The following is a 26,407-nucleotide window of genomic DNA, read 5'->3' as shown; positions in this document are numbered from 1 at the left end:
ATCCTTAGAATATGATTGTGTGGTATCCAATGCAAATTTTGTCATGTTGGGTGCCTTTGGAAGGCTCATGATGCACTGAGCATTGATGTTATAGTAATTGTTGTTAAAGTAATGTTATAGGTTGTAATTTCATGTATATAGTTATGAGGCTGAAAATGTGTCCTCATGGCTTAAAACAAGCCCAGGCAAAAACTCTCCAAGAGCAAAGGGGCAGTTCATACCTCATCAGGGCATGTATGGGACAAACCTAGCCCAGCCTCACAGGAACAAAGAACACTGGCCTAGGCAGCAACAAAAGATCTGCTGGACTCTCAAGTGAATCCTGCCCGCCCCCTGGCCTCCTTTGGTCAGTTTGGAACTGAGATGAGGTAATGCTCACCTGACTGAACTGGGGTGGGGGGCAAAGCCAAGAGGGAAGAAAGAACATGATAAAAGGGAGAGACATTTGCCATGCTCTTCCCCTCTCTCTTCCACCTCCATCTACAGACATCACAATCAAGTGACTGAAGTGCTGATCAAAGTGGAGGGCCTGGCTGAGGAGCAACCACCCAGGCTGTGGTGAGAAGCATCTAAGTTTGTAAGGGCACTGAAAGTGTTAAGATCATCTTAGAATGCGTTTTGCTTGTATTTCATTTGACCAAATCTAACTTGTTGGGCTTTGACTTATAATCACTTAAAAACTATTTTTGTAATTAATAAATGTGTTTGTTTATTCTACTGGAAGCAGTGCTTTTGGTTTGAAGCATGTCAGAGACTCCCCTTGTGATAACAAGCCTGGTGCCTATCAATTTCTTTGTTAAATTGACGAACTCATATAAGCTTGCAGTGTCCAGCGGGCATAACTGGACAATGCAAGATAGAGGTTCCTAGGGCTGTGCCTGGGACTGGAGATATTGGCTAGTGTCATTCAGTTGCACAATCTGAAGAGCAGCTTACATGCCAGAGGCTGTGCGTGAACAGCCCAGGAACTGGGGTTCTCACAGCAGAGCAGTGTAAGGCTGGCTCCCAGAGTCAAGGATTGGAGTGACCAAGCAGATCACTGGTCCAGATAATACCAGAGGAGAATGTCACAATGAGATGGACCTCCTTTGTAAAGTGATTTGAGATGTACTGATGAAAAGTAGTATTATAACAATAAAACACAAAGAAATGAGAAGTACATCCTTACTATACCTTATACCACAAAAAGACATGGAGCCTTATTCACCCTTGTCCTGCATATTGTGTCGTCATTTACACCAATGAAAAGTAAGTGCAAAACTATCAGGGTAGCATAATAGCATAATATAAATGACTGAAAGGTTAAATGACTGCACAAGGTGCAAGGCAACAGTTAACCAATCTCACTGTACCCAACTTTCTCCTATGGAGTATGTCCAATCTAGAAGATCAGAGGTTTTCAAAGGAATATAGCAAAGTGCATATGATAAATGATTCATGAGAAAGAAAAAAAACCTCTCTCCACTGACTGGTAGAGAGAAGAGTGAACAAAAAACAGCTGCAAATCATCAACCATCAAATCAGAAGGATTTGGAAAATGTGTGTAGAAAGAGATAATACAATTTTAAATAATAGTTTAGGAACAAAACTTTCATTATAATTCATAGGAACTTGCAAGTTCTGTTCTCACTGGAAATAATGAAAATAGATTCTAAATGTTACCATGGCAGTTCATTTCTAGCAGAAAATTTTCACTATTCATTTGGGCTTTGTTTCAGCATGCTGTAGAGTGACTTACATGCACACTCCCCATTAACATTAAGAGAAATATGGGTGAAAAATCTCTGCACTGCTTTGAAAACACATCCTCTTGTCTCCAAATCATAAAGAAAAACACAATCACAGTCATGTTTTGTACCAGTTCAAAGATTTTCAATGATCAGCTACTCAAAAGTCTAAACATGACAGCAAACCAATTTGGAAATATCCCCCCAAAATGATATTTCATCCTTTATGGCAGCCAAGCTTATTCTCACCCTCAGAAACTTGATTAAACTAATGGTAAACACAGGAACACTTGGATGGATAGAAAGGTCAAATTGAATGCTGAACATCTGAAAAACATGTTGAGTTCTGATCAGTGTGCAATGAAGCCTACAGCCTACACAAAAAAACTATGTATTCTCCTTGGAGGTTTATGAAGTGTCTCCTGTGAATTTTTTTTAATGGAAATGACAAAAGCATTGGAAATATTCTTTATTAAAACATGCTGGTGTGTTTCAAGGTGTGTGAGAGCAGATTAATTAGGTTAATGGTGTGATGTTCTATTTGACAAAGTGAGATGAACCGCATGTTGCACTATTTGCTTGTTTCCATAACTCTACACCCTGTTTTTTTTCTTCCCTGCCCATGACTTTCTAAAGCTTAAAAAGAAATGCAAGCATCAGTATAGGTTAGAAGACAGACAGACAGAAAGGTATTGCATCTGAGAACAAAGGAACAAATAGTTGCCAAAGAACTGTAAGCAGACAGGTTTGTATTAGCTATGTATTCGTGTGGTCCATCCTCAGAGCTATGTCATTCTGCAGCAGCCCAAATATAGCTTATGTACTATGGCTCAGATCAAGCAAAGCAAAGCTGAATTAATGACACACATGCTTAACAGTAAGCATGTGCTTAAGTACTCTGCTGGATTGAGGCCTATTTTGGCTCAAGAACCGCTTGTTTCTGATCTTAGCTGTTATATTTCATGGCATACAAAGAGAAGCATACTCTTGTAGCCCTACCCTTTTGCTGAGCATTCTGACGGACAACACACAAGAACCCAAAAAACCAGAGAGAGAGAAAGAAAATATGCTGTTCCCTTAGCCAGGAAGGCACAACTCACCTCAACTTGCTGCAAGCTGGCTTTCTCAAGACTTAGTCTGCTCTGCACACTTTGCCTCAGAACCCCTTAGCTGTCCCTCCCTGCTCTGGCAATTTCAGTTCCAACACAGTACTCCAGGATGGGGCCGAAGACTGGTCCAAAAAGGAAAGGCAAAGGAATAGCCCAAGAGGAGGGCTGAAGGCTCTTCTGTTTTGGGGCATTTTGTGAATTTTCGGTTGCACCTTCTTGTTACCCTGGAAGGGGAACTAAACTTTATGTGAGTTGGCCAAAGGGCTGAACTATGGATGACCCGGTCAGAGGCAGATGGGCTGCAAGAACCCCATGCAGAAGCTCACCCTAACAAAAAGGTGCACTGCAGCTGGTGAGTACACTACGGCAGAGTCTGATGGATCTATTTGACAGTAGGATCTTTCTACTCTGAGAAGGAAACAAACCTGTGCAGGGAAACTCATTGGTTTTAAAGTCCAATGCTTTTTCCACTCCGTTCACACAGTTCTCAAATAATTACAATTGTTTATCTGATATTGCCCAGAAAAGTTTACAATCTAAATAATCTAGTCACAATTGCTCTTTGCTCATTATATATGAAAACTTCCAAGAATGTTCAGTTGTGATTAGAAAGCCAGATTTTCAGTTTCACTCCAGCCCTTTTGCTGCTGTTTAGGCAGCATCACAGGGACAGCAGAGAATTCCCCAGTTGGAAGGGATTGTCATAAGATGGCACCAGCAGCCACCTTTACCCTGCATGGTTTAGGGGACAAGCATGGCAAGGGTGGGAGGGAAACATACTGGACTGCCGCTCTGCTGATCCTCAGCTGGTATATGGTTCATAAGGGAGCAGCTCCTAGGCTGCCCTAGCTCTTTGAGGGGAGCTTCCAGCCCTGAGTCATATATTTTAATGAGTTACTTTGAACCGACAAAAAGCATGGGGACTGCATATATATTTTATTTGGCTGATCTCAAAACTCCAACTACCATTTGTACCTCACAGATGCTCTGGCACTACATGGGTGATAAACAGAGTATATACAACTACGTATGCATTACTGCATGAGAAACTACTAATTTTTTTTTTCTGAGGGAAGTGTAAACTGCATTACAGTGATTAATTTCCACAATGATTCGGTAATTCAGGAAACTGCACGCAATAGAAATGATTCATCTGGTTTTACTATTTTCTTTCAAGACAACGAGTAGTCAAAACAGACAGACAATGGCATCAAGTGTTGGCACTCTACTTTCAAGAGCGCACTCAGCTTGAGAAAGTTCTGTTTTCACTTTAAAAGTATTCAGAGTTCATAGCATTTGACTCAGTCCACATATTGCCAGCACATTTTTCAGTTAACATAGCCTCATTGAATTTCAATGACTTGACACAGTCCCTTGGCTGCAATCAGCAAATCGCCTTACATTATGTACAGTAGCAAGACAAACAAATTAATATGTGTAAGTCACACCACCAGAAATATTCATCAACCGCTCAGAAACAAAATGAACCAGTTTTCTGGAAAACACTTAATGATAGGGAAAATGGCCTAAATACATCATTCTAAGATTCCTAACGCATTAAATGAAGCTGTGCATGTAGATATATAGAGCCATAATTTTAAAGGGACCCTCAATTTTGCAAGTACAATTAACTGGAAGTGGAATTAAGAGCAAAGGCAAATGCTAACATTCAGATATTTAATTATGTGATTTCAAATTACACCCACAAAACTGTAGGCTGCTTCTAAATACAATAGCTCAAAAGATTTCAAGCCTGCAGAAGCTGACATTACTAGCACCTATCATGAGTGCAGTCTCTTCACTGTTTTATCAGCTGTCACAAAGGCTAATAAGGCATTGCAAACACTCCATCTCAGGTAAGCAACATGGCCATTTGAACACCATGTGACACTACATTAACCCACCAATCAACTTCTCTACAGACACCAGGGAAGTTTGACCAGTGGAAAGACTGAACATGTAATTCTTAGAGTCAGTGGTAGGATGGTGAGGACCCACTAGCCCTATAAGAAACCTCAGGGGCTCAGAAGGAATTGCAAAAGGGGAAAGAGACCCATATGTGGGTCATAACTAACATTTAAAGAGCTTGAAATAAAGTCTTGCCTCTACTCTGCCCACCTAACTGAGCTGGGATTTATTTAAAGACTCTAAAGCTGATAGTTGTTTTTATTCAATGGTGTCATAAATATAAAGGGAAGGGTAATCACCCTTAAATCCCTCCTGGCCAGGGGAAAAACCCTTTCACCTGTAAAGGGTTAAGCAGCTGGGATAACCTCACTGGCACCTGACCAAAATGACCAATGAGGAGACAAGAAACTTTCAAAGCTGGAGGCGGGGGGAGAAACAATGGGTTCTCTCTGACTGTGTGATGCTTTTGCTGGGAACAGAACAGGAATGGAGTCTTAGAACTTAGTAAGTAAGCTAGCTAGATATGCGTTAGATTCTGTTTTGTTTAAATGGCTGATAAAATAGCTGTGCTGAATGGAAAGGATATTCCTTTTTTTGTGTCTTTTTGTAACTTAAGGTTTTGCCTACAGGGATTCTCTATGTTTTGAAATTAATTACCCTGTAAGGTATTTACCATCCAGATTTTAGAGGTGATTCTTTTACTTTTTCTTCTATTAAAATTCTTCTTTCAAGAACCTGATTGTTTTTTCATTGTTCTTAAGATCCAAGGGTTTGGGTCTGTGTTCCCCTATGCAAATTGGTGAGGATTTTTATCAAGCCTTCCCCAGGAAATGGGGTGTAGGGTTTGGGGAGGATTTTGGGGGGGAAAGATGTTTCTAAGCGGGCTCCTTCCCGGTTATATATCTGTTAGACGCTTGGTGGTGGCAGCAATAAAGTCCAAGGGAAAAAGGAAAATAGTTTGTACCTTGGGGAATTTTTAACCTAAGCTGGTAAAAGTAAGCTTAGGAGGTTTCCATGCAGGTCCCGACATCTGTACCCTAGAGTTCAGAGGATTTTGATTTTTTGAACAAGCAGCACAGATCTTAAAAAGGATTTTTTTTTTCCTTTGGGCTGCTGGAAAGCAGGTTTTCGGATGAAAGCAGAGGAGTTGTTGTTTTTTTTCTCTGCTTTGGGGCTAGAGCAGAGACAAAAGGGAATTGTCTTTTGTGAGCTGGAATTTTCTCTACCTAAAGGCAGGGTAGTTAACCTCCTGCAGGGAAATTCACAAGTCTTCACAGACCTGAAGAATTTTTTTTTTTTTTTTAATTAAGAGCAACTAGAGGGGTTTTCTGCCTATTTGCCGGGAGACAAAGGTGTTAGGTTTTTTTTTTTTTTTTTTTTAAGGATTTTTCTGTAGGCTGACAATCACTGTCAGAGAACATAGGTATCCGGACAGCACAGCAAAATTTTACAAGCCAAGTTTTTTTTGTTTGTTTTATTTCTAACTCTCGGGTGTAAAGTTAGTTAAAAACAGAGAGACAAACATGGCAGAGCCCAAAACACGAACAGCCAAAGAGGCTGCCCACAGGAGAGCTATGGAGGCAAAGGAAAAAGAAATGGAGGAAAAGGAAAAAGAGAGGAAGCATGCACTGGAGATGGAGAAGGCAAAGGCTCAGCAGAATATACCAACAAACCCTAGCAATCCTTCTCCAGGTACCACTTCCCATCCCAGAAAGTTCTCCACCTACAAGGCAGGCGAGGATACCAAGGCCTTCTTAGAAAACTTCGAAAGGGCCTGCCTTGGGTACAGCATCTCTACAGACCAATACATGGTAGAGCTGAGGCCACAGCTCAGTGGACCCTTAGCTGAGGTGGCAGCTGAAATGCCTAAGGAACACATGAACCAGTATGAACTGTTTAAAACCAAGGTGAGAGTCAGAATGGGGATAACACCCGAGCATTCCCGTCGGCGGTTCAGAGCCCTAAGGTGGAAACCAGATGTGTCATTTACCCGACATGCCTACCACATTGTGAAACATTGGGATGCCTGGATATCGGGAGCAAGTGTTAAATCTCCAGAAGATTTGCCCTTCCTAATGCAAATGGAGCAATTCTTAGAGGGTGTTCCTGAAGAAATAGAAAGATACATCCTAGATGGGAAGCCCAAAACTGTAATTGAGTGGGGGAGATTGGAGCCAGATGGGTGGAGGTGGCAGAAAAGAAAAAAAAAAAAAACTGGTCGCAGTTGGAGCGGATACCAGAAGGGACAACCTCAGACCACACCCTACTACCGGGGGCAGCCCAAGGCCCCACCTACCCCCCAAGGAACCCTCCAGACACCTTATCGTCCTGCCACACCGTTCTCCAGCAGCCCACCTTGCCCCAGTTACAAGTCAGCTGGACGATGTTTTAAATGTAACGAGATGGGGCATGTAAAGGCCAACTGCCCCAAGAACCCCAACAGTTTACAGTTCATTGCACCGGAATCACACCAGAGGTCCTCAGGCCCAGATACCTCCCAGATAACCTCGGAGCGGAGGGAAACTGTGAGTGTGGGCAGGAAGAAGGTCACTGCGTGGAGGGACATCGGAGCACAAGTGTCAGCTATCCATGCTTCCTTAGTGGACCCCAATTTAATCAACCCAGAGATCGAAGTGACGATTCAACCCTTCAAGTCAAACACTTTCAATTTGCCTACAGCCAAGTTGCCTGTCCAGTACAAGGGCTGGTCAGGAATGTGGACTTTTGCAGTCTATGATGATTATCCCATCCCCATGCTGTTGGGAGAAGACTTGGCCAATCGTGTGAAGCTAGCCAAGGTGTCTACTACGAAGGGAAAAGTGCTGGTGGTGTGGAAGAGGTGAACCTCTCCATGACCCTTGGGCGTATGCAGCGACAGCAGATCCAGGAGCTGTGCACTAGCTACGCGCCAACGTTCTCAGCAACCCCAGGACTGACTGAACGGGCACACCACTCCATTGACACAGATAATGCTCACCCAATTAAAGTCCAATCTTACTGGGTGTCTCCTCAAACTAAAACTGCTATAGAACGGGAGATCCAGGGTATGTTACAGAAGGGTGTAATCTGCCCCTCTGGCAGTGCAAGGGCATCTTCAGTGGTTCTAGTTCCCAAACCAGATGGGGAGATATGTTTTTGCGTGGACTACCGTAAACTAAATGCTGTAACTCGCCTAGACAACTATCAATGCCATGCACAGATGAACTATTAGAGAAACTGGGACGGGCCCAGTTCATCTCTACCTTGGACTTAACCAACAGGTACTGGCAGGTACCGCTAGATGAATCCGCCAAGGAAAGGTCAGCCTTCACCACCCATGTCGGGCTGTATGAATTTAATGTACTCCCTTTCGGGCTGCGGAATGCACCCGCCACCTTCCAAAGACTTGTAGATGGTCTCCTAGCGGGATTAGGAGAATATGCAGTCGCCTACCTTGATGATATGGCCATATTTTCGGATACTGTTCCTGCATTCTTACAACATTATTACATTGTAGTCCATCTTTGTGTGGAATGTTGGTGTAGAGGGCTTCTACATCCATAGTGGCCAGGATGGTGTTTTCCTTACTACAAGCCGTCAGGAACAGTATCCAAGCATTCTTACAACTACAATACCCACCTGCTGAAATAAAGAAACAGATTGACAGAGCCAGAAGAGTACCCAAGAAGTCACCTACTACAGGACAGGCCCAACAAAGAAATAACAGAACGCGACTAGCCATCACCTTCAGCCCCCAACTAAAACCTCTCCAACGCATCATCAAGGATCTACAACCTATCCTGAAGGACGACCCATCATTCTCACAGATCTTGGGAGACAGGCCAGTCCTTGCTTACAGACAGCCCCCCAACCTGAAGCAAATACTCACCAGCAACCACATGCCACACAACAGAACCACTAACCCAGGAACCTATTAGGGGGCTTATTCCTTCACCCACTTACTTCCCTGGTCCTCGTATAAACAGAGAGCAACAATACCCGAAGTCCAAAGGTGCAAACAATTCGATGTTTATTGGGGTGAACTTCCAGCAAGCATGATTTCAGTTTCCTTCCTTAGTGTCCCCCTTCCCAGCTCTGACACCACAGATCCTTACACCTGTGTCCCTGTTCCCATTCCTGCCCTTAGCCAAACATGATTCCAATTTCCTTACCCCCATTCACTGTTCCCATTTCCCCTTTTAGCAAAACATTATTCCAGTTTCCCCACCTCCCATTCCCTGTTCCCATTTCCCCTCCCCACACCCAGCCACTCACTTCCTGATTGACTGCAGACTATATAGTAAAACTTGAGTTCTGCTTAGCTACACCTTAACCAATCATTTTCCTGAAATTTAACTAACCAATCCTAACATATTGTAACATGATTATGTAACCAATTATATCCCACCAACTTAATTAGTTTACACCCAGCAAAATTAATTATACGACAGAAAGAAGCACAGAACCAGACAGAGATTATACAGACAAACAATAGCAAAGTAGGAACTACAATGACAAAACAATACAGAAGTGAGGATTTCACATCCCAGCTATTGATAAGTGAGTTCTTGCCAGACAGGATGCTATCAAACTAAGTTTCCTTTTACATCTTCTAGGCACTTCCCTTTCTCTGGAGATGATAGGCATTACCAGGACAGGACTGTATTCCTAACAGCCCAATAACACCTTCTGTCAATGTGACTAGTTTGGAATGTGAAGATGTGACCGGTCGCTTCCCAGCCTCTGCTGCTTAGCCAAAGGCCTTAGCCTAAGCACAGGGTCTCAGACTGTCACAGTAAGAGAAGGACCTTACACTGGCAGACAGTGATTTTGATTCTCTTTTATACCTCTATAACTAGCCAAGTGATAAGAATACACCTAAATTCTTAGAGTATAGGCCTTTACAGACAAGCCTGAATATCTATATCCTAACAGAACCTATCCTTGCAACAAAGCCCGTTGCCAACTGTGTCCACATATCTATTCAGGGGACATCATCATAGGGCCTAATAACATCAGCCACACTATCAGAGGCTCGTTCACCTGCACATCCACCAATGTGATATATGCCATCATGTGCCAGCAATGCCCCTCTGCCATGTACATTGGCCAAACCAGACAGTCTCTATGTAAAAGAATAAATGGACACAAATCAGACGTCAAGAATTATAACATTCAAAAACCAGTCGGAGAACACTTCAGTCTCTTTGGTCACTCGATTATAGACCTAAAAGTCGCAATATTACAACAAAAAGACTTCAGAAACAGACTCCAACGAGAGACTGCTGAATTGGAATTAATTTGCAAACTGGATACAGTTAACTTAGGCTTGAATAGAGACTGGGAGTGGATGGGTCATTACACAAAGTAAAACTATTTCCCCATGTTTATCCCCCCCACACACACACACAGTGTGTGTTGCTGCTCAGCAAGCACTGAAGCGAACCTGCTGTTGTGTATTCACCCTTTCACCTGCCTGCGCAATAGCATGTTCACACTTGCAGCCGTATTCAGAGCGATACACTCTGGGCAGCTATCCCACAGAGCATCTCTTCCTCTTCTGCTGCTAAGAGTTGTGGGCAGATGGAGGGGGTTGCGGGGCATCCTGGGTCCTGTCCCAATGCCCCGTGATGCATTGCTTCCCATTCCAGCAATCCCTGTGCTTCTGTCTGCATTTGGCGCCATCTTTTAACAGTTTGTGTGCTGCAGGTTCTCAATCTTTGGGTTGCAGGAATGGATCCAGAACTGCTGACCAGTATGCTGCTCGCTCTGACCAACACATCACGAGTGGCAGTGGAGTTATTCCTTAAACTAGAAAGCCCAGAGGAGTGAGATATTGATCTTGCCACGCGTACTAGCTGTGACACAAGATTGCTTGTAGCATTCACGGAGCTGCTGCCCACAGTGGAACGCCGCTTTTGGGCTCAGGAAACAAGCACTGAGTGGTGGGATCACATCGTGATGCATGTCTGGGATGACGAGCAGTGGCTGCAGAACTTTCGGATGAGGAAAGCCGCATTCAGGGGACTGTGTGATGAGCTCACTTCAGCCCTGCAGTGCAAGGACACAAGAATGAGAGCTTCCCTGCCGTTCGAGAAGCACATGGCGATTGTATTGTGGAAGCTGGCTACTCCAGACTGCTACCAATCCATCGCTAACCAGTTCGGGTTTGGAAAGTTGACCGTTGGACTAGTGTTGACGGAAGTGTGCAGGGCCATTAATTGCATCCTGTTCTGAAAAACTCTGCCTTTGGGCAATGCGTGACATTGTGGATGGCTTTGCACAAATGGGCTTCCCTAACTGCAAAGGGGTGATACATGGCATGTATATTCCAATTCTGGCACCAGACCACCCAGCCACCGAGTACATTAATCGGAAGGGGTATTTCTCAATAGTTCTCCAGGCGCTTGTGGATCACTGTGGGCGTTTCACGGACATTAACGCAGGCTGGTCTGTAAAGATACATGATGCACACATCGTTCGGAACACTGGACCATTCAGGAAGCTGCAAGCAGGGACTTTCTTCCCGGACCAGAAGATCACAGTTGGGGAAGTCAAAAAGCCCATTGTGATCTTGGGAGACCCTGCCTGCCCCTTAATGCTGTGGCTTATGAAGCGATGCGCAGGACAACTTAACAGCAGCAAGGAGCGGTTCAACAACAGGCTGAGCAAGTGCAGAATGACTGTTGAGTGTGCTTTTGGCCATTTAAAGGCCTGCTGGTGGCTGCCTCTATGGGAAGCTGGACCTGGCCAATGACAATATTCCTATTCTTATAGCCGTGTGCTGTACACGCCATAATATTTGTGAAGGGAAGGGTGAAAGCTTCACTCAGGGCTGGACCGCAGAGGCTCAGTGCCTAGAGGCTGAGTTTGAACAGCCAGAGACCAGGGCTATTAGAGGGGTACAGTGCAAGGACTCAAGGATCAGGGATGCCTTGAGGCAGCAATTTGAAACTGAAAGCCACTAATATTTGTTGCTATGCTCGGGAGTGCAGTGCTTGTAATGCTAGGAGGTGATTGTGATTGGTGCAGATGGTGCACTATGAAGGTTTAAAATAATTGTTGGTTTGCAGGGCTCTTTTTGCTTTCAATTAATAGAGTAAAGATTGGCTTCCAAACCAACACAATTCTTTTATTAAAAAACAACAACATCTGGTGGAGTGAATCAAACAAAACTAAAAATAAACCATCAGCAGTGAGGGGGATGGGGGAAGGGAAGGTCCCAGGACGGCTAAAGATTTGTGTACGTCCAGGAATCATATCCAACCTTCTCCTTTGGAGTACAGTGCAGCAGGTACTGTACTTCAGCAGGGCCAAAGTGCATAGGGATGGGTGTTGAGTGCATTGGGTAGTGGGAGTCTGCAGTGCTGGACTGTGAGGGGGAAGGAGTGGAATGCCGTGGGTATAGACTGAAGTCAGGAGGTTGACAAGAGTGTGTGGCAGTGTCTGGGGGGAGCATGAGAAAGAGTTTTGCGAAAGCAGCTGCAGGGGAGGGCGGGCTCAGAGCTGCTTTGTTTGCAGTGCTAGTATCTCCTGGAGCATGTCCGCTTGGCGCTCCATAATGTTTAAGAGCCGCTCTGTGGCTTCATTCTGGCACGCTGCGTTCTCCTTTCGGTCCCTCTTCTTGCTGTCCCGCCACTCCTTCAATTCCTGTTTCTTGGCTGCAGAGTGCATCATAATATCATGAAGAAAGTCCTCCTTAGTTTTTCTTGGCTGCTTTCTAATTCTGCGCAGCTGCCAATAAAAAAAGGGAGGTTGGGCTCCCAAGAACATCTCTGTGAAGTTTAAATACAACACTTTACAGAAGCAGTGTTGTTTGCAACACACAGAACACTGATTAGGTGATTTAAAACACAGCCAGTACTCACACACCTGTCACTAACTGGCTGACCCCAGGAAAGCACACATGAGCCACAAGACCCCCAAAACAGCGAGTAGCCGCAGGGGCAGGGTAAATCACTCTTCCCGAACCCTGCTGTACACTAGGCATGTGGCTCTTGGAGAGAGCCTGTTCTGTAAGGGTAGCCTGATAATCATTCCTGTCCCCACACTTTCCACAGAATGTGATCATTTTGGAAGATATCTCGCTGCTAAGGGTGAGCAGGGAATCAAGGGAGGGTCTTCTCCAAGACTGTGGCTTCCGCCCTGGCTCCCGTGCGGTTCGCCTGTGCGCAGCAATGTTCCCCCCTGCCTTCCGTGATGGCACAGTGGTGCAGGAAAGTTACCATTAATGAGGCAAGAAACAAAGCAGCTCTGCCAGAGAACCTGCGGCAACGGATTGCCCAGTATCTCCATGAGAGTTTCCTGGAGATCTCGGAGGCAGATTCCCATGAAGTGAGGGATTCAATCAACAGCCCGTTCCGCCACTCAGACTAGGCACATACAGACACAAGCCTGCTTTCTGCAACCCTCCTGCCCCCGACAACTCGCTTCAGAGATTCGCAAAATCAAATCCACTTACCAGGGGCCTCCTCTCCTGTTTGCACTTTGCCAAGCTCCAACAGCTGTGATTGGCTAGGCTCCTCTGGGATAGAAAAGAGCTCCTGACTACACGCATCTCTGACCTTTGAGTCATCCTTTGCCTCTAGGTCCCCCCCATCCTCATCCAAGATTTCCTCCTCCTGGCTCAGTCACTCTGGACTGGCATGTGAGCCACCGAAGTATCCACAGTGGCCTTCACAGTGGAGGTGGGGTTGCCGCCGTGTATCATGTCCAGCTCTTTGTAGAACCGGCAGCTCGTGAGTGCAGCACCAGAGTGTTGGTTTGCCTCCTGCACCTTGTGGTAGGCGTTCCACAGCTCTTTCACTTTGACCCTGCACTGCAGTGTGTCCCGGTCATGGCCCCTTTCTGTCATGCATGGTGAAATCTGTCCATGGGTGATATAATTCTTACAGCTGGAGCGCAGCTGGGACCGGACAGCCTCCTCTCCCCAAATGTTGATGAGGTCCAACAGCTCAGCACTGCTCCAAGCGGGGGATCGCCTGATGCATGGAGCAGGCATGGCCACCTGGAAAGATGCCCTCAGACCACTGCATGCATCACTGAGCAAACAGGAAGGGGACTTTCAAAATTCAAAAGGAATTTACAGGGTGGGGATGACAGTTGGTCACCTGAAGTCAGGGCAGTAGAGTTCAAACTGATGACCAGAGAGGCGAGAACAGGCATTGTGGGACACCTCCTGGAGGCCAATCGCAGCGCTGTAATTGACCAGGGTGTCTAGACTGGCACCGCAGTGCTGTACCCCCGGCACAGAAAGCTGTAGGCCTTTCATCAGGGTGGTTTTTTTTTACAGCACTGCAACTATGCAGTTTCTGCGCACTATGTGGCATGGCAGTGTGTACACCTTGGGAGTTACACCGCAGAAAGCCGCTTTACTGTGCAGAAACTTGCCAGTGTAGACACGCCCTTAGTGACAACTCAGGGAACTCCAGTGGCTTTTCTGCATTCAGATTTTAAGAAGCTAACATCTGACTATAATTGCAAGCACTTTGCTTTCATTAGCAGCTGGCATTTCCACTTTCAAGAAAGTCTGCTACTGAAAAGGACAACTGTGGCCCCACAGGAGCCAACAGTTAACAGAGAGGAAATCTGTTTTTTTAAAAAAGTATGTTTCTATTTTGGAAGTGACTTTAAACATGTCTCTGTGGGGGTTGCATGTTTATTGCAGCTCAATGATACCTATATCAACCGTGCTTCATTTTACAAACATGCTTGAGGTTCTAATTACCAATCCTGCACATTCAACTTGGCACCTGACATTCAGAATGGGTTCATTTTCCGTGCATCATCACCAGTAAGAAAGATTCTGAAGCTAATATTCTGCTCTCAGGGGCTTCAAATTATGCCTTCAGTAACACCTGTCCAGCTAGGTATCTAGGTTTCCACAGATGTAACTAATTACTCCTGTAATTAGAATGACTAAGCAACTCTGAGAATTTATGCAACTAAATCAAATCCAGCTAATGCTTCTTAGCTGTGTTGGCTCTGAAGGAATAACCTGAGTAAAAACCATTTAAAAAAAAACAGTCACATAAGTAAACAGATATGTTCCTGAGGTACCATTTTTATGTAGTCACTTTACAAACTAGGCTTGCACTTTGAAGCATTATTGATGTTTCACATGTGAACAAATACCACTAGCTCCGCCTTTACAGACACACCAACTCTCGGGAATTGATTGTGAGATTCGTGATTTTTGAGTAAAATTAAGCCTCACGCATGGTCTCGCGATAGAACTCTCAAATGTCAGGATTTTTGTTATTAGCCAGGGCACAAATGTTTTTCCACTCAACCAGGAATTACCCTCTAAACAGAGACTTTGGGATGAGAATTCATTTACACATCAGATAAATAAAGCTATCAAGCAAATAAGTGGGGGGAGGGGGAGAAGAGGCAGGTTTAAGAGAAACTTAATCTGAGATGTAAAGGGGGCGGGGGCACAACACTCAAATAAGTAATTGAATCAATTGGGGAAAAAATCCTGACATTTGAGAGTTCTCAAAGTGGGGCTTAATTTTACTTAGAAATCCTGTCAGTTGCCCCAGGTGTGGCCGAGGCTCCAACTTCAGTCCCGGGTGGCTGCTCCCCAGCCAGCCTGGGAAGTGGGAGGGGGACCCCGCTGCAACCCCCCCCTCCAGGCCTGGGGAGGGTGAAGAACCCTAAGGAGCAGAGGTGAGGCTGGGGGCTACAGGGGGGCTGAAGTGAGGAGAGTGAGGGCTGATGGGGTGGGTGGGTGGGGGGGATGTATTGATGGTGACTTCCAAGCAGATGGGGTGAGTGCTGGGAGGGTGAGCTGAGGGCAGTGGGGTCGATGGAGTAGCGGAGCTGAACTGATAGGGTAGTGATGATGGAGGCTGGGGGACTGAACTGGGGAAGGGGGAAACTAAATTGAAGGGGTTGGGTGGTGAGAGAAATTATGGGGAAGTGGGGGACAGGATTAATTGCTGCGTAGGAGATTGGCAGATGTGGGGATGAGCGCTCCTGCCGCAAGAGCCAAAATCATGTTATCCAGTACATGGGAGAGTGGGGCAACACTAATTGGCACATGCATACACCCTGGGGATGGGCAGGGGGAGTTCAAAAATCAAGAGACTGACCTAAAAATATAAATTTTATATATATAATTCATTTTTTTTAACATATCATGATTTTTGGGAATCCGACCCATGATTTTTGATCTTTTGAAGTTGGCAATAGTGCTTTGTAATTTGCTCCAAACTGAAATGCTTACATTTGTAGAATACATTTAAAACTTCCTTGGCTCATTTTAATATACACTGTTAAAATAAGAACTTTTGCCTGAGTTCTAGGTTATCATCTCTTTTGGTCAAAATTACTCTTCCATCCCACAGATTGCCCGGTAGTACTCTAGATAGGTTTAAAACTGCTTCATCTTGGCCTTCAATAAAATCTGCACCTATTGAAAACAGTGTGAAATTTTAAGAAAACGTTGACTTTACATTTCAGGGTTTCTTACCAAGCAAGGTAGAAGACATGATGAAATCCACTTAAGTTTCTGGATACTGCTGACAGAAATAAGGCGAGACATCTTCTACTGGGGTCAAGACGATTCAGGAATGGGGCACTGAATTCTTCTGGATGAGGGCTATAGTTAGCAGTAGCACAGCTGTGGTAGATTCAACAAGCAGGTTTGAGCTCTTTATTGTTCTCTGAGCAATGGGAACTCTCGGATCAGCTTTGATCTAAGGAGTCACAATTCAACAAATAGCAACTGCAGAAAAACAAAATCAGCAGCCTTTATAATATGAACTACACACAGCAACACAGATTTTGGTGCCTTTGAAGGCAAAAAGTGCTTTGAGAATATGTTCATTTGCCTTTGGGCAACATGTTTTTCTCAGTAATGGAGGGTGAACTTCCAATTGTTCACCAGTGGCTGTTTTGAAAGAGAAAAGGGAAAAAAGATTCTGTGATGTTTCCAGCTGTTGATTGTCCAGAAGCCAAATCTCATGAATAATGGGTAAAGCATCTGAGTCTATGTGAATCAGAAACGAATGCATTCAGTCTGCTGAACGTATGATGTGCTGTATTTTTGAAGGGGATTATGACAAGGCAGTTAGCGGGCGGCTGTTTGTACTGTGGGAAACAGCAAAGTGAGAAATCCAATCATCCTAAAATAAAGGTTTCTATCAGCCAGGGCTCAGACTGAAAAAGAGGCATGGACTTCCTCACTATATCCTTCTGTCAGCTGGGTCCATTGCCTACAAAAGGAGTTGAGGGCTCTCAGAACCTCTCAAGGCAAGTATCTTTCCAAGATCAGACTGCAAGCAAAGCCATTAAAAACACCCACCTAGATTCTTCAAGCTTTTAGCTGTGATAAACAGTTCTCTTCCTGCTGGATTTTTTATGTTCACCCTCTGGTAACACAGCTGCCTACTGGCAATTACCCTTGACAGCCAATAGGGTTTCCTACGGGGAATGCTGACAACCTAACTGCCAGCACCTGCGGTGCCTTTGGTTGTTGAGCCAGGATTTTAAGCCTTGTCTTGCCATATCCTTTGTAGGGTGCCTTCATTCTGTTACAGGGGTCCAATTACTTTTGATGAAATGACATGAAGTGCAGCAAAATACTAAATTCTTCTGCAATGAGCATATCTAATACGCAATCCAGGGGTTAAGGAGCAAGACATTTGAAAAATGTACAGCCTGAGTTTGTTTTAAGTATAGAGTTAAAAAATAAAGATACAACAAGGCTTAAGTTTTTCCCAAAACCATGGAGGACACATACTAAGAAAGGGAAAGGAGAATCATGTGCACAACTTCTGTTAATTTTCTTCTAAATATAAAGGGCCTGGTTTTCAGAAGTACTGAGCACTCACAACTCTAGCTGAAGTCTCAGGAGTTTCAGATGCTCTGCAATTCTAAAAGTCAGACCCTGAATGATTTCTTTGTGAATACTATTTGACCTATTTTGTTTGTTTGTTTTGTTCTCAAGTGATTTCCAAACTGATCCTGATTCCTGTAAATGTTTTTGCTATATCCACCACTTTCAGGAAACAATTTTCCGCCTATGGTTTGGTAGTGAACTACTCACTTGAACCATTTGCTATACGCAATTAGTCAAAGTCACAAGCTATTTTTATTACCTAATTTGATGACAGACTTAGCTAGAGAATAATAGATGTTGAATACTATACAGGTGGTAACAAATAATGAATTTTCTGTACAAAATCTCTCAGAAACAAATTTGAATGCAAAAGATATTTATAGGAATAGGAACCATTTTATGAATAGCTCTCAATTGTTTAAATTCTTAAGAATAATAAGTAACATGAGTTCATGAATAATAGTGACAAAACTCAGCACTTTTATTTGTAAAAATATTTTCTATTGCCAGGTCTACCCGTTGACACAACAATATTGTGTAGTTAAAAAGGAAGAATAAAACTTAGATCCATTTAGCGCCTGATCCAATTCCCACTCAAGTCAATGGATAGTCTCCAACTGACTTGTACAGACACTGGTTCAGGTCTTCAACATCCAACAGAAAATTTTAGAATGCAAGGTGCCCAGGATTATAAAGCACTCATACAATTATGGACACTCTTTCAATTCACATCTAGCTAATTATCTACTAGTATACTGTTACCTTACAGTTTATATGTGATGTTTTACTTACACTTAGAGATAAGCAGTGCAACACTGATTTCTTTATTCTTAAAGTAAACAGGGAGACATTGACAGAAAGACATATGTAGCTGATCATAAGTACATCTATCGAAACTGCCAGGTACTTCAAGTTGCATTCATTGTAACCATTATATCATTTACCAAAAAAACAAATATATTGTTTTGTTTTTTTCCTGCTGGTATTAAAGCAAACTGGAATTTTGACAACCCAGAGATTATCCAGACTCCTTGGCCTTTTCCACTGCTTTTTGTTTAACAGTGTTATGGGTTTGTTGTTGGAGTAAAAAACAACTTGTTTCAAGACTGAACTTGATAAGTTTATAAAGGGGGTGGTATGATGAGTTTGCCTACAATGACATATGGCTAAAGTGAAAATGTTGTCACAATTATTTTTAGTAAAAGTCATGGACAGATTGTGGTCAGTAAGAAAAATTCATGGCAGCCATGACGTGACTTTTACTAAAAATAATGCGGGGGGTGGAAAGGAGGCTGATGGGAGGATTACTGAAGCTCGAGCCCTTGGGGAAGGGGGAGAAGAGAGACCAAGCTCTACTGCATCATGGGGAGGGGGCCCAGCACCTGGCATGATGGGGACTGACAGCTCTGGGTTCCCCCCACCACGTGCAGTGGCTCGGCAATCCGGGGCCCCTGCTAGCTGACATTTCCAGCCCCGCCACCCCAGGGATGAAGGGGGAAATGTCATGGAGGTCTCTGAAAATCATGGAATCTGTGACTTCTGTGGCATAATCTTATTCTTACATATGGCCCATCTACAACTGCTATTAGCAAATATCTCCATTGGCCGGAGATGGGACAGAAGATGAGAAGGCTCTGAGTTACTACAGAAAATTCTTTCCCAGATGTCTGGCTGGTGGGTCTCGCCCACATGCTCAGGGTCTAAATGACTGCCCATATTTGGAGTCAGGAAGCAATTTTGCCCCAGGTTAGATTGGCAGAGAGCTGAGGGTTTTTTTGCCTTCCTCTGTGGAATTGATCACTTGCTGGTTTGAACTACAGTAAACAGTAGATTCTCTGTAACTTGAAGTCCTTAAATCAATATTTGAGGACTTCATTAACTCAGAGGTCATGGACCTGTTGCAGGAGTCCGGGGTGAGTTTCTGTGACCTTCAATGTGCAGGAGGTCAGACTAGTTGATCATGATGGCCTCTTCTGCCCATAAAGTCTATGAGCTTATTTTTAGTTTGAACACTTCTTTGATATTTGTACTAATGCTGTGAACACAAGGGGCCAGACACAGGCAATAGAACAGACATGCTAAAATGTGAGAGTCAAATCTGCAGGAAGAGATTTTCTATATGTAAAACAATTTTATAATTCAATAAGCACTGGATATAAATTTTTACATTACTGAATGAATGAGAAACGCTTATTGTTAAGAAATGAATGTTTTTAAGGTATTAAAACATTAATGGCTGCTTTTATTGGAGTATATTTCACACAAACATATCTACAGAATTAGTTATAAGGTTTCATTTACTGAAGAATGATACAGTGGTAGTGATATGCACAAAATAATAAAATACAGCATCTTTGAAAGGTCAAGTCCAACGTAGTATTTGACATTCTCGGGAGTCAATCAATATCCTCTCTGGAAGAAGGGACCCTAGTTGCAACTATTTTTATCCAGCCCACTAAGTTTATTTTCTATACCCTCCCCACTGTCAACCTCCAGAAATGATATACTGACTATATCTTCTGACATTTTTCTGGAAGATTGATCTTTTCAGTTGCATGGATTTTGAAAACATAATACTAGCTTGCATTCAGATAGCTCATCTCATCACAACAGAACCCAAAACTATTTACAAATTTGATGTAATGGAATACATACTCCACCACCACTGAAATGCAGTCAATGCCAGGATAGAATGCACCAACTGTCTAAAATTCCACAACACTCTACCCAACCATTTAGGACAGGAAGTGAAGAATGCCTTATCCAGTTGACACTGCAAGCAAAATATAAGGCAGCAGAATGAAGTCAGTTGAGCTGCGTACACTTAAACAAAACAAAAGTTTCAAACTTGAGCCACATTCACATAATTTCAGGAACATTTGTTTGAATCTATCCAATTTTGAGCCATGTGAAATACAGTGGTTAGCAAAACAATGTGGGAATTAGGCATAGAGTCAGATAAATTTTCTTTCAAAAATTATCTTGTGCCCTGATCCCACATTAGTGGATCCCAATGAAAGATCAGAGCCTTCTGTTTCCTTTCCCCCCTTCACCTGTAACTTGTCTTAATTTAGACCCCAATCTTTAAATACAATATTCCAGTCTAGAGCCTTGCGCCCAGGTAGATGGTCTCCATGTGGGAGTCTTGGTGTTATACCCTAAAAAAAAAACCAAAAATGAGGTATTTTAGGGTTTCACTAATCCCTCTTTGGGACTAATGCTTAAAAAGAAACTTGCTCTTAATTTACATGAAAACCAACAGGATTTTTTAAAATATTTTCTTATAAATTTTTTGAGACTACAAATAGAAAAAAACATGCCTACAGTAAGGCAGTGAAGGAAAAGATAGTTTGTAGATACCAAATAGTCACATAAAGAAAATATATAAAAGTAAAGGCAAAGAATACCTAGTATATGAACGGTTTCAGAGTAACAGCCGTGTTAGTCTGTATTCTCCTGGTACCAGGAGGAGAGTGGGGTGGGAGGAGGTATTGTTTTATGATCTCTGTGTATATAATGTCTTCTGCAGTTTCCACAGTATGCATCCGATGAAGTGAGCGATAGCTCACAAAAGCTCATGCTCAAATAAATTGGTTAGTCTCTAAGGTGCCACAAGTACTCCTTTTCTTTTTGCTACTATAGGAAATGCTTAGTGGGAACTAAATATGCGCAGTGACTGCAAGTTTGGGCCCACTGTAATCATTTGGCCAAGTTATATGCATGCAACAGTTTGAACCTTTCTTCATGAGTCAATTTGTCCAGATACTTCATCGCTTTTGTAGCGGAATTCCTAATTTGTCATCTTTAAGACAGTTCTCTTACACAAAATTCACTGCCTGGAACTCACACTTGTGGCCAGATCTAGCATTGCAGCTCTCTGCCTCCTTTCCCACCCTCCTTAGGTTCTTGAACAGACACTTCAAAACAAACTCCTTGTTTCCATAACACCCTTGTAGGGCTCATTTTTTGCAAGTCCTAAGATAAAGTACTGAAAGTCCAAACCAGACAACATCAAATGGACTAGAATCAAACAGAGGATCTTCCACCGCTGCCATCACCACGGCTCCTCTGTGTCAACCTTCAATTTCCACACCAGGTCTTTTACTAAACACACACAAAAGTCTAAATTCTACCCCCTCCTTGGGCCCCTTCTGCATGCTCTGTGCCCCTAATTCCCAGGCCTTGCAGAGTCCTTCCCTGCTCTTTGAACTGCCTTCCAGGAGGTCCTTTTTCCCAGAAGCTTCCCTCTCACGGGAGATTCTGGCAGCCCCTTCTAGGGACCTTTCTTCTTCCCATTCCCCTCTCCTTGCTGACAGCCTGTCCCTTTGGAGGGAACACCTATCTATTTCTCAGCTGTGTCGGGCTAATGAACAGGGCTGACTGGCTGGCCCCAGGTCCCTGACCCTTAAATGGGCAGACTGCCCTGTTACAAGAGCCCAGCATTCTAGGAGTTTCCCCATTGCAGTGTATAGAGCTACTATCATCAACTTGATGGTGTGTTATTTCTCTATATCTCTAATCCCAGACATTACTTATTTAGCCCCTTTTTCCATATCTTATTTCACTTTTACATCTCACTTTGTGTCCACTATCAACCTTAGCTACTTTCCTGTGTTACTGATTTGCAAGTAGTCCCATTCCACCAAAACTCTGGGCTTCAGCTTACTTTCTCTAGCTATGTTCTCTTGTACTTTCCAGCCTAAATTTCAATGCATTTTCTGCTTTCCCAATTTAGAATAATCTATGCTTGACCGCCTCCCCTCCACCCCCAACATACCACACACACCCCTCTTCCCAGATCATTAATAGAGATGTTAAAAAAAAAGAGAGAGAAAGAGAGAAAGACTGGGTTTAACACCAGTCCCTGCAGAACTCAGGGGTCACTTCTCTTCACCTCAGTACATTGCCTTTTAACTTCATTACCCTTTGTTTATGGTCTTCCCACCAGTTCTCAATCCATATGATGGGACTCAAATCCAAGTCAATTTAAATTAATTTTCTGAAGTAAGATTCCTGTGTACTTTGGCAACTACAATTTAAAATTTTCCTCCTGAGAACAATTATTTCTTACACTCTGTCTTCAAAAGAACCTTGTGCGTAACCTATAGCCATTTCTCTCCACAAAATACAAGAGCATCATGTCCTTGATTCAGCATGTGTGTCTAACTTTAAGCATCTGAGTAGTCACAGACATTGAAACCAATGGGAATAATTGCATGCTCAAAGTTTGGCATATGTCTAAATTTCTTGTGAACTGGATCCCAAATCCACTACAAAAGAGCTACAGAGGATGGAGCAAGATTTGTCTCTGTATGCTGAACAACAAAAACACAGAATCAAAAATAAAAGCAGTCATCTTCACTTTGCTGGTGTTTACGGTGTAAAATTATTTGTGCGTATTCAGACGGAATGCCAGTTATTTTGGAAAATGTATGTGAATCCAAAAGTTTCCCAGACTTTAGAACAATGGGAGTATTCATCTGAAAATCTGTACCAGAAGCATGCTATTCATTATAGGCTGTCATAAATATAAAGGGAAAGGTAAACCCCTTTAAAATCCCTCCTAGCCAGAGGAAAAAATCATCTCACCTGTAAAGGGTTAAGAAGCTAAAGGTAACCTCGCTGGCACCTGACCAAAATGACCAATGAGGAGACAAGATACTTTCAAAAGCTGGGAGGAGGGAGAAAAACAAAGGGTCTCTGTCTGTCGGTATGCTGCTTTTGCCAGGGATAGAACAGTAATGGAGTCTTAGAACTTTTAGTAAGTAATCTAGCTAGGTATGTGTTAGATTATGATTTCTTTAAATGGCTGGGAAAAGAACTGTGCTGAATAGAATGACTATTTCTGTCTGTGTGTCTTTTTTGTAACTTAAGGTTTTGCCTAGAGGGATTCTCTATGTTTTGAATCTAATTACCCTGTAAGGTATCTACCATCCTGATTTTACAGAGGTGATTCCCTTACTTCTATTTATTTCTATTTCTATTAAAAGTATTCTTGTAAGAAAACTGAATGTTTTTTCATTGTTCTCAGATCCAAGGGTTTGGGTCTGTGGTCACCTATGCAAATTGGTGAGGATTTTTACCAAACCTTTCCCAGGAAGTGGGGTGCAAGGGTTGGGAGGATTTTGGGGGGAAAGACGTGTCCAAATTACGTTTCCCAGTAAACCCAGTTAGAGTTTGGTGGTGGCAGTGGATATTCCAAGGACAAAGGATAAAATTAATTTGTACCTTGGGGAAGTTTTAACCTAAGCTGGTGAAAGTAAGCTTAGGAGGTTTTCGTGCAAGTCCCCACATCTGTACCCTAGAGTTCAGAGTGGGGGAGGAACCTTGACATAGGCTATTAGTCTTTCATTACCCTGTTGCCTAGCAAGTTTCAGTCATCTACTAAGGGTACAGAAGCAACATCCTGTTTAGACTGGAAATTCATTGTGGTGATGACTGTATTTCTATCTATACCACACTGGGCATGTCCTCACATATAACCTCAGCAATAATAGTGTGATTTAAATAACCCGTCAAACACCATGAAAAAAGAAGCATGAAAAGTTGATGCTTCCCATATGATGAAAAAGATTTGTCCAATCTACTTTCTAAATACCTACAAACAACAAATAATATATTTGCAGACAGCAGGATTGATTCGCAAATAATTCACAAACGGAATAATATCTGCAACAAGAAATGTGACCCAGTTCAACCCTAGATCTGCAGCATGTGAATAAAAATGCTGATTACTGTGTAGTCCACAGACAGAATGCCAGTGGCAAATCGCAGAGACTTACAGGGTGTTCAGATGCTTCAATTTCTTAAACGTGCCTGCTGGGATTTCTCGTATTCTGTTAAACCGCAAATCCCTGGAAAAAGAAAGAACAGGAAATTTAAATTAATCATTCTGACTTCCTTCTTGTCACTGCTAAGTGTTTGGTGTGTGTGGGGGGGTCATTTTAATACATGAAACTAATGCATCTCCACACCCTTTTCTTATGCATGTGACAGAGTTCCAGTAAATGGAGAACAAAGGGAGAAGCAATGGCAGCTGACAGTAATCCCATGCCCACATACATAGTGGCCTTTCAGATCACTGCCTCCATACCAGCTTTCTACGGGTGAAGACCCTGCCCCTTTACAGTAACTTAAATGGAGGGCCGAGCTACTGTCATGGTACCATTTGCAAACGTAAATCCATTTAATATTACACTGTTCAGAAATAATTCAGCTGAAGCTAGGCAATCCTTACCAGGAGAAGTTAAGGACAACATCACTCAACCTCTCCATATGCCTATCGGTTCAGGCCATCGCATGGGCCACCTGCTGTTTAACACAGCAAATGAATTCATCATAGCTTCTGTGCCAGTTTCATAGAGATTACAAAAGAAACCATGGAATACTTATACTGTATGTATACTGGCAACTGCGGTTCAAACTACACACACACGCAAAATAAAGAGCTGAAAACAGGAAGTTGCATGTATCTGTTGGCAAACTCTATTAGATTTTCTTTCGAGAGAGCACCATTCATTATGGTTACCCATCAACTCAGTTCAGCAGAAGACTCATGGTTCCATACTAGTTATTATTAGACTGAAATTACTAGAAAACCTGCAGAAACAGCCGCTTCTGGTTACAAGAAATGTCTGTGGTTTTGAATAAGCTCCAAGGTGTCTCATTTTAACTCCAATTTAGTTTGAAGGAGAATATTTTGCATTAATTTGTAAAGGAGATTACTGGTTTACAATAAAAATACAAAGTTCAAATGCCAAAGTGATTAAAGGGAATTGCAAATGGATGGATAAATTTAATTTACCTAGATTCTAAAATGTTTGGTTTATACTGCTCCCCAAAAAGTCATCCCCATACTTTTTCCTTAACACTAATCACCTCACATACTTACTTCTTCCTACTCCGAATATCAACTTGATGTATGAGCAGCCTAGAGGATTAGAAAAAACGCCCAGACTGAGCATGAAAACAGAAATTGAATAGCTCCATAAGGGAGTTCTCCCCTCATAAGAGGAGAGGTTATGTCTGGGTCTCTCGTTTTCCTAGTGTTCATTCTTTATATTTTTCATAGGGGAGACCTCTTTACTTGGCTGCTACCATGCAGGTTGTTAAGTCTCAAGAGAGTCTAGTCAGCCAACTCCTTGACAAGCCCTAAATATGGTCCAGTTCTCAATGACTGGGCACAGCAAATCTTTTCCTGGAGGCAAGAAAATATGCAACATTACAAATGCTAGGGTTTTTCCTCAACCCCCTGTTAAACTACAGATACTGTAAATTCTCCTGGATAAATGTTGAAAAAGTCCTATATATTTTAATAATCATTTTAGCCATCTTAATATTTTCATGAGTACTCCCATTTACTGTCCACAAACACACCACTTTTTAAGGTTGGGAATATGCAAAAAAGTAACAAAACATGCAATAATTATATGACATTTCATTTCAACTTGTGATCAGAAATCTAGGTGTACTTTGGATTGGAGTGTGTTTCAAAGAGGAGGTTTCCTTTGTGAGTAATTCCAGTTATCAATCCAAACTTTCAGCTTGTCTTTTCTCTACTTACTGCATTTAATGAAACTCAGAATGCCAAGATTCACTTATCGATAAATTTAAAAAAATTGCCTTTGATGCACATAAACATTTGGTTAAAAGCTACAAGACTGTTTTCTCTCTTTTGCTGTACAATACAATGGCTCAATAACCACCTACAGCATGGAAATATAGATAAGGCTACCTTCTGGTTCCCAGACAGTGCATCGTCTTCTCCATGTTCCAACAACTCTTCCCAAAACAATCACTACTAACTTGTTACAGTGAGATACAATTGGGGCTGTTGC

At 42.8% G+C, this 26,407-nt stretch overlaps 1 protein-coding gene across 1 annotated transcript in view; it reads right to left on the bottom strand.

The window, feature by feature from the left end:
* PXDNL (peroxidasin like) overlaps positions 1 to 26,407 on the bottom strand; it is a 270,806-nt gene that overhangs the window by 142,637 nt on the left and 101,762 nt on the right. The window contains exon 2 of the mRNA XM_077808684.1: positions 24,353 to 24,424. Coding sequence (XP_077664810.1) covers positions 24,353 to 24,424 — 72 coding nt within the window. The remainder of the gene's footprint in view (positions 1 to 24,352; positions 24,425 to 26,407) is intronic.

The sequence above is a fragment of the Eretmochelys imbricata genome, chromosome 2, assembly GCF_965152235.1.
Source record: "Eretmochelys imbricata isolate rEreImb1 chromosome 2, rEreImb1.hap1, whole genome shotgun sequence".
In the NCBI taxonomy this organism is placed as follows: domain Eukaryota; kingdom Metazoa; phylum Chordata; order Testudines; family Cheloniidae; genus Eretmochelys; species Eretmochelys imbricata.
The sequence above is the reverse complement of the archived record's forward strand: the minus strand, read 5'-3'. Positions and strand labels throughout refer to the sequence as shown.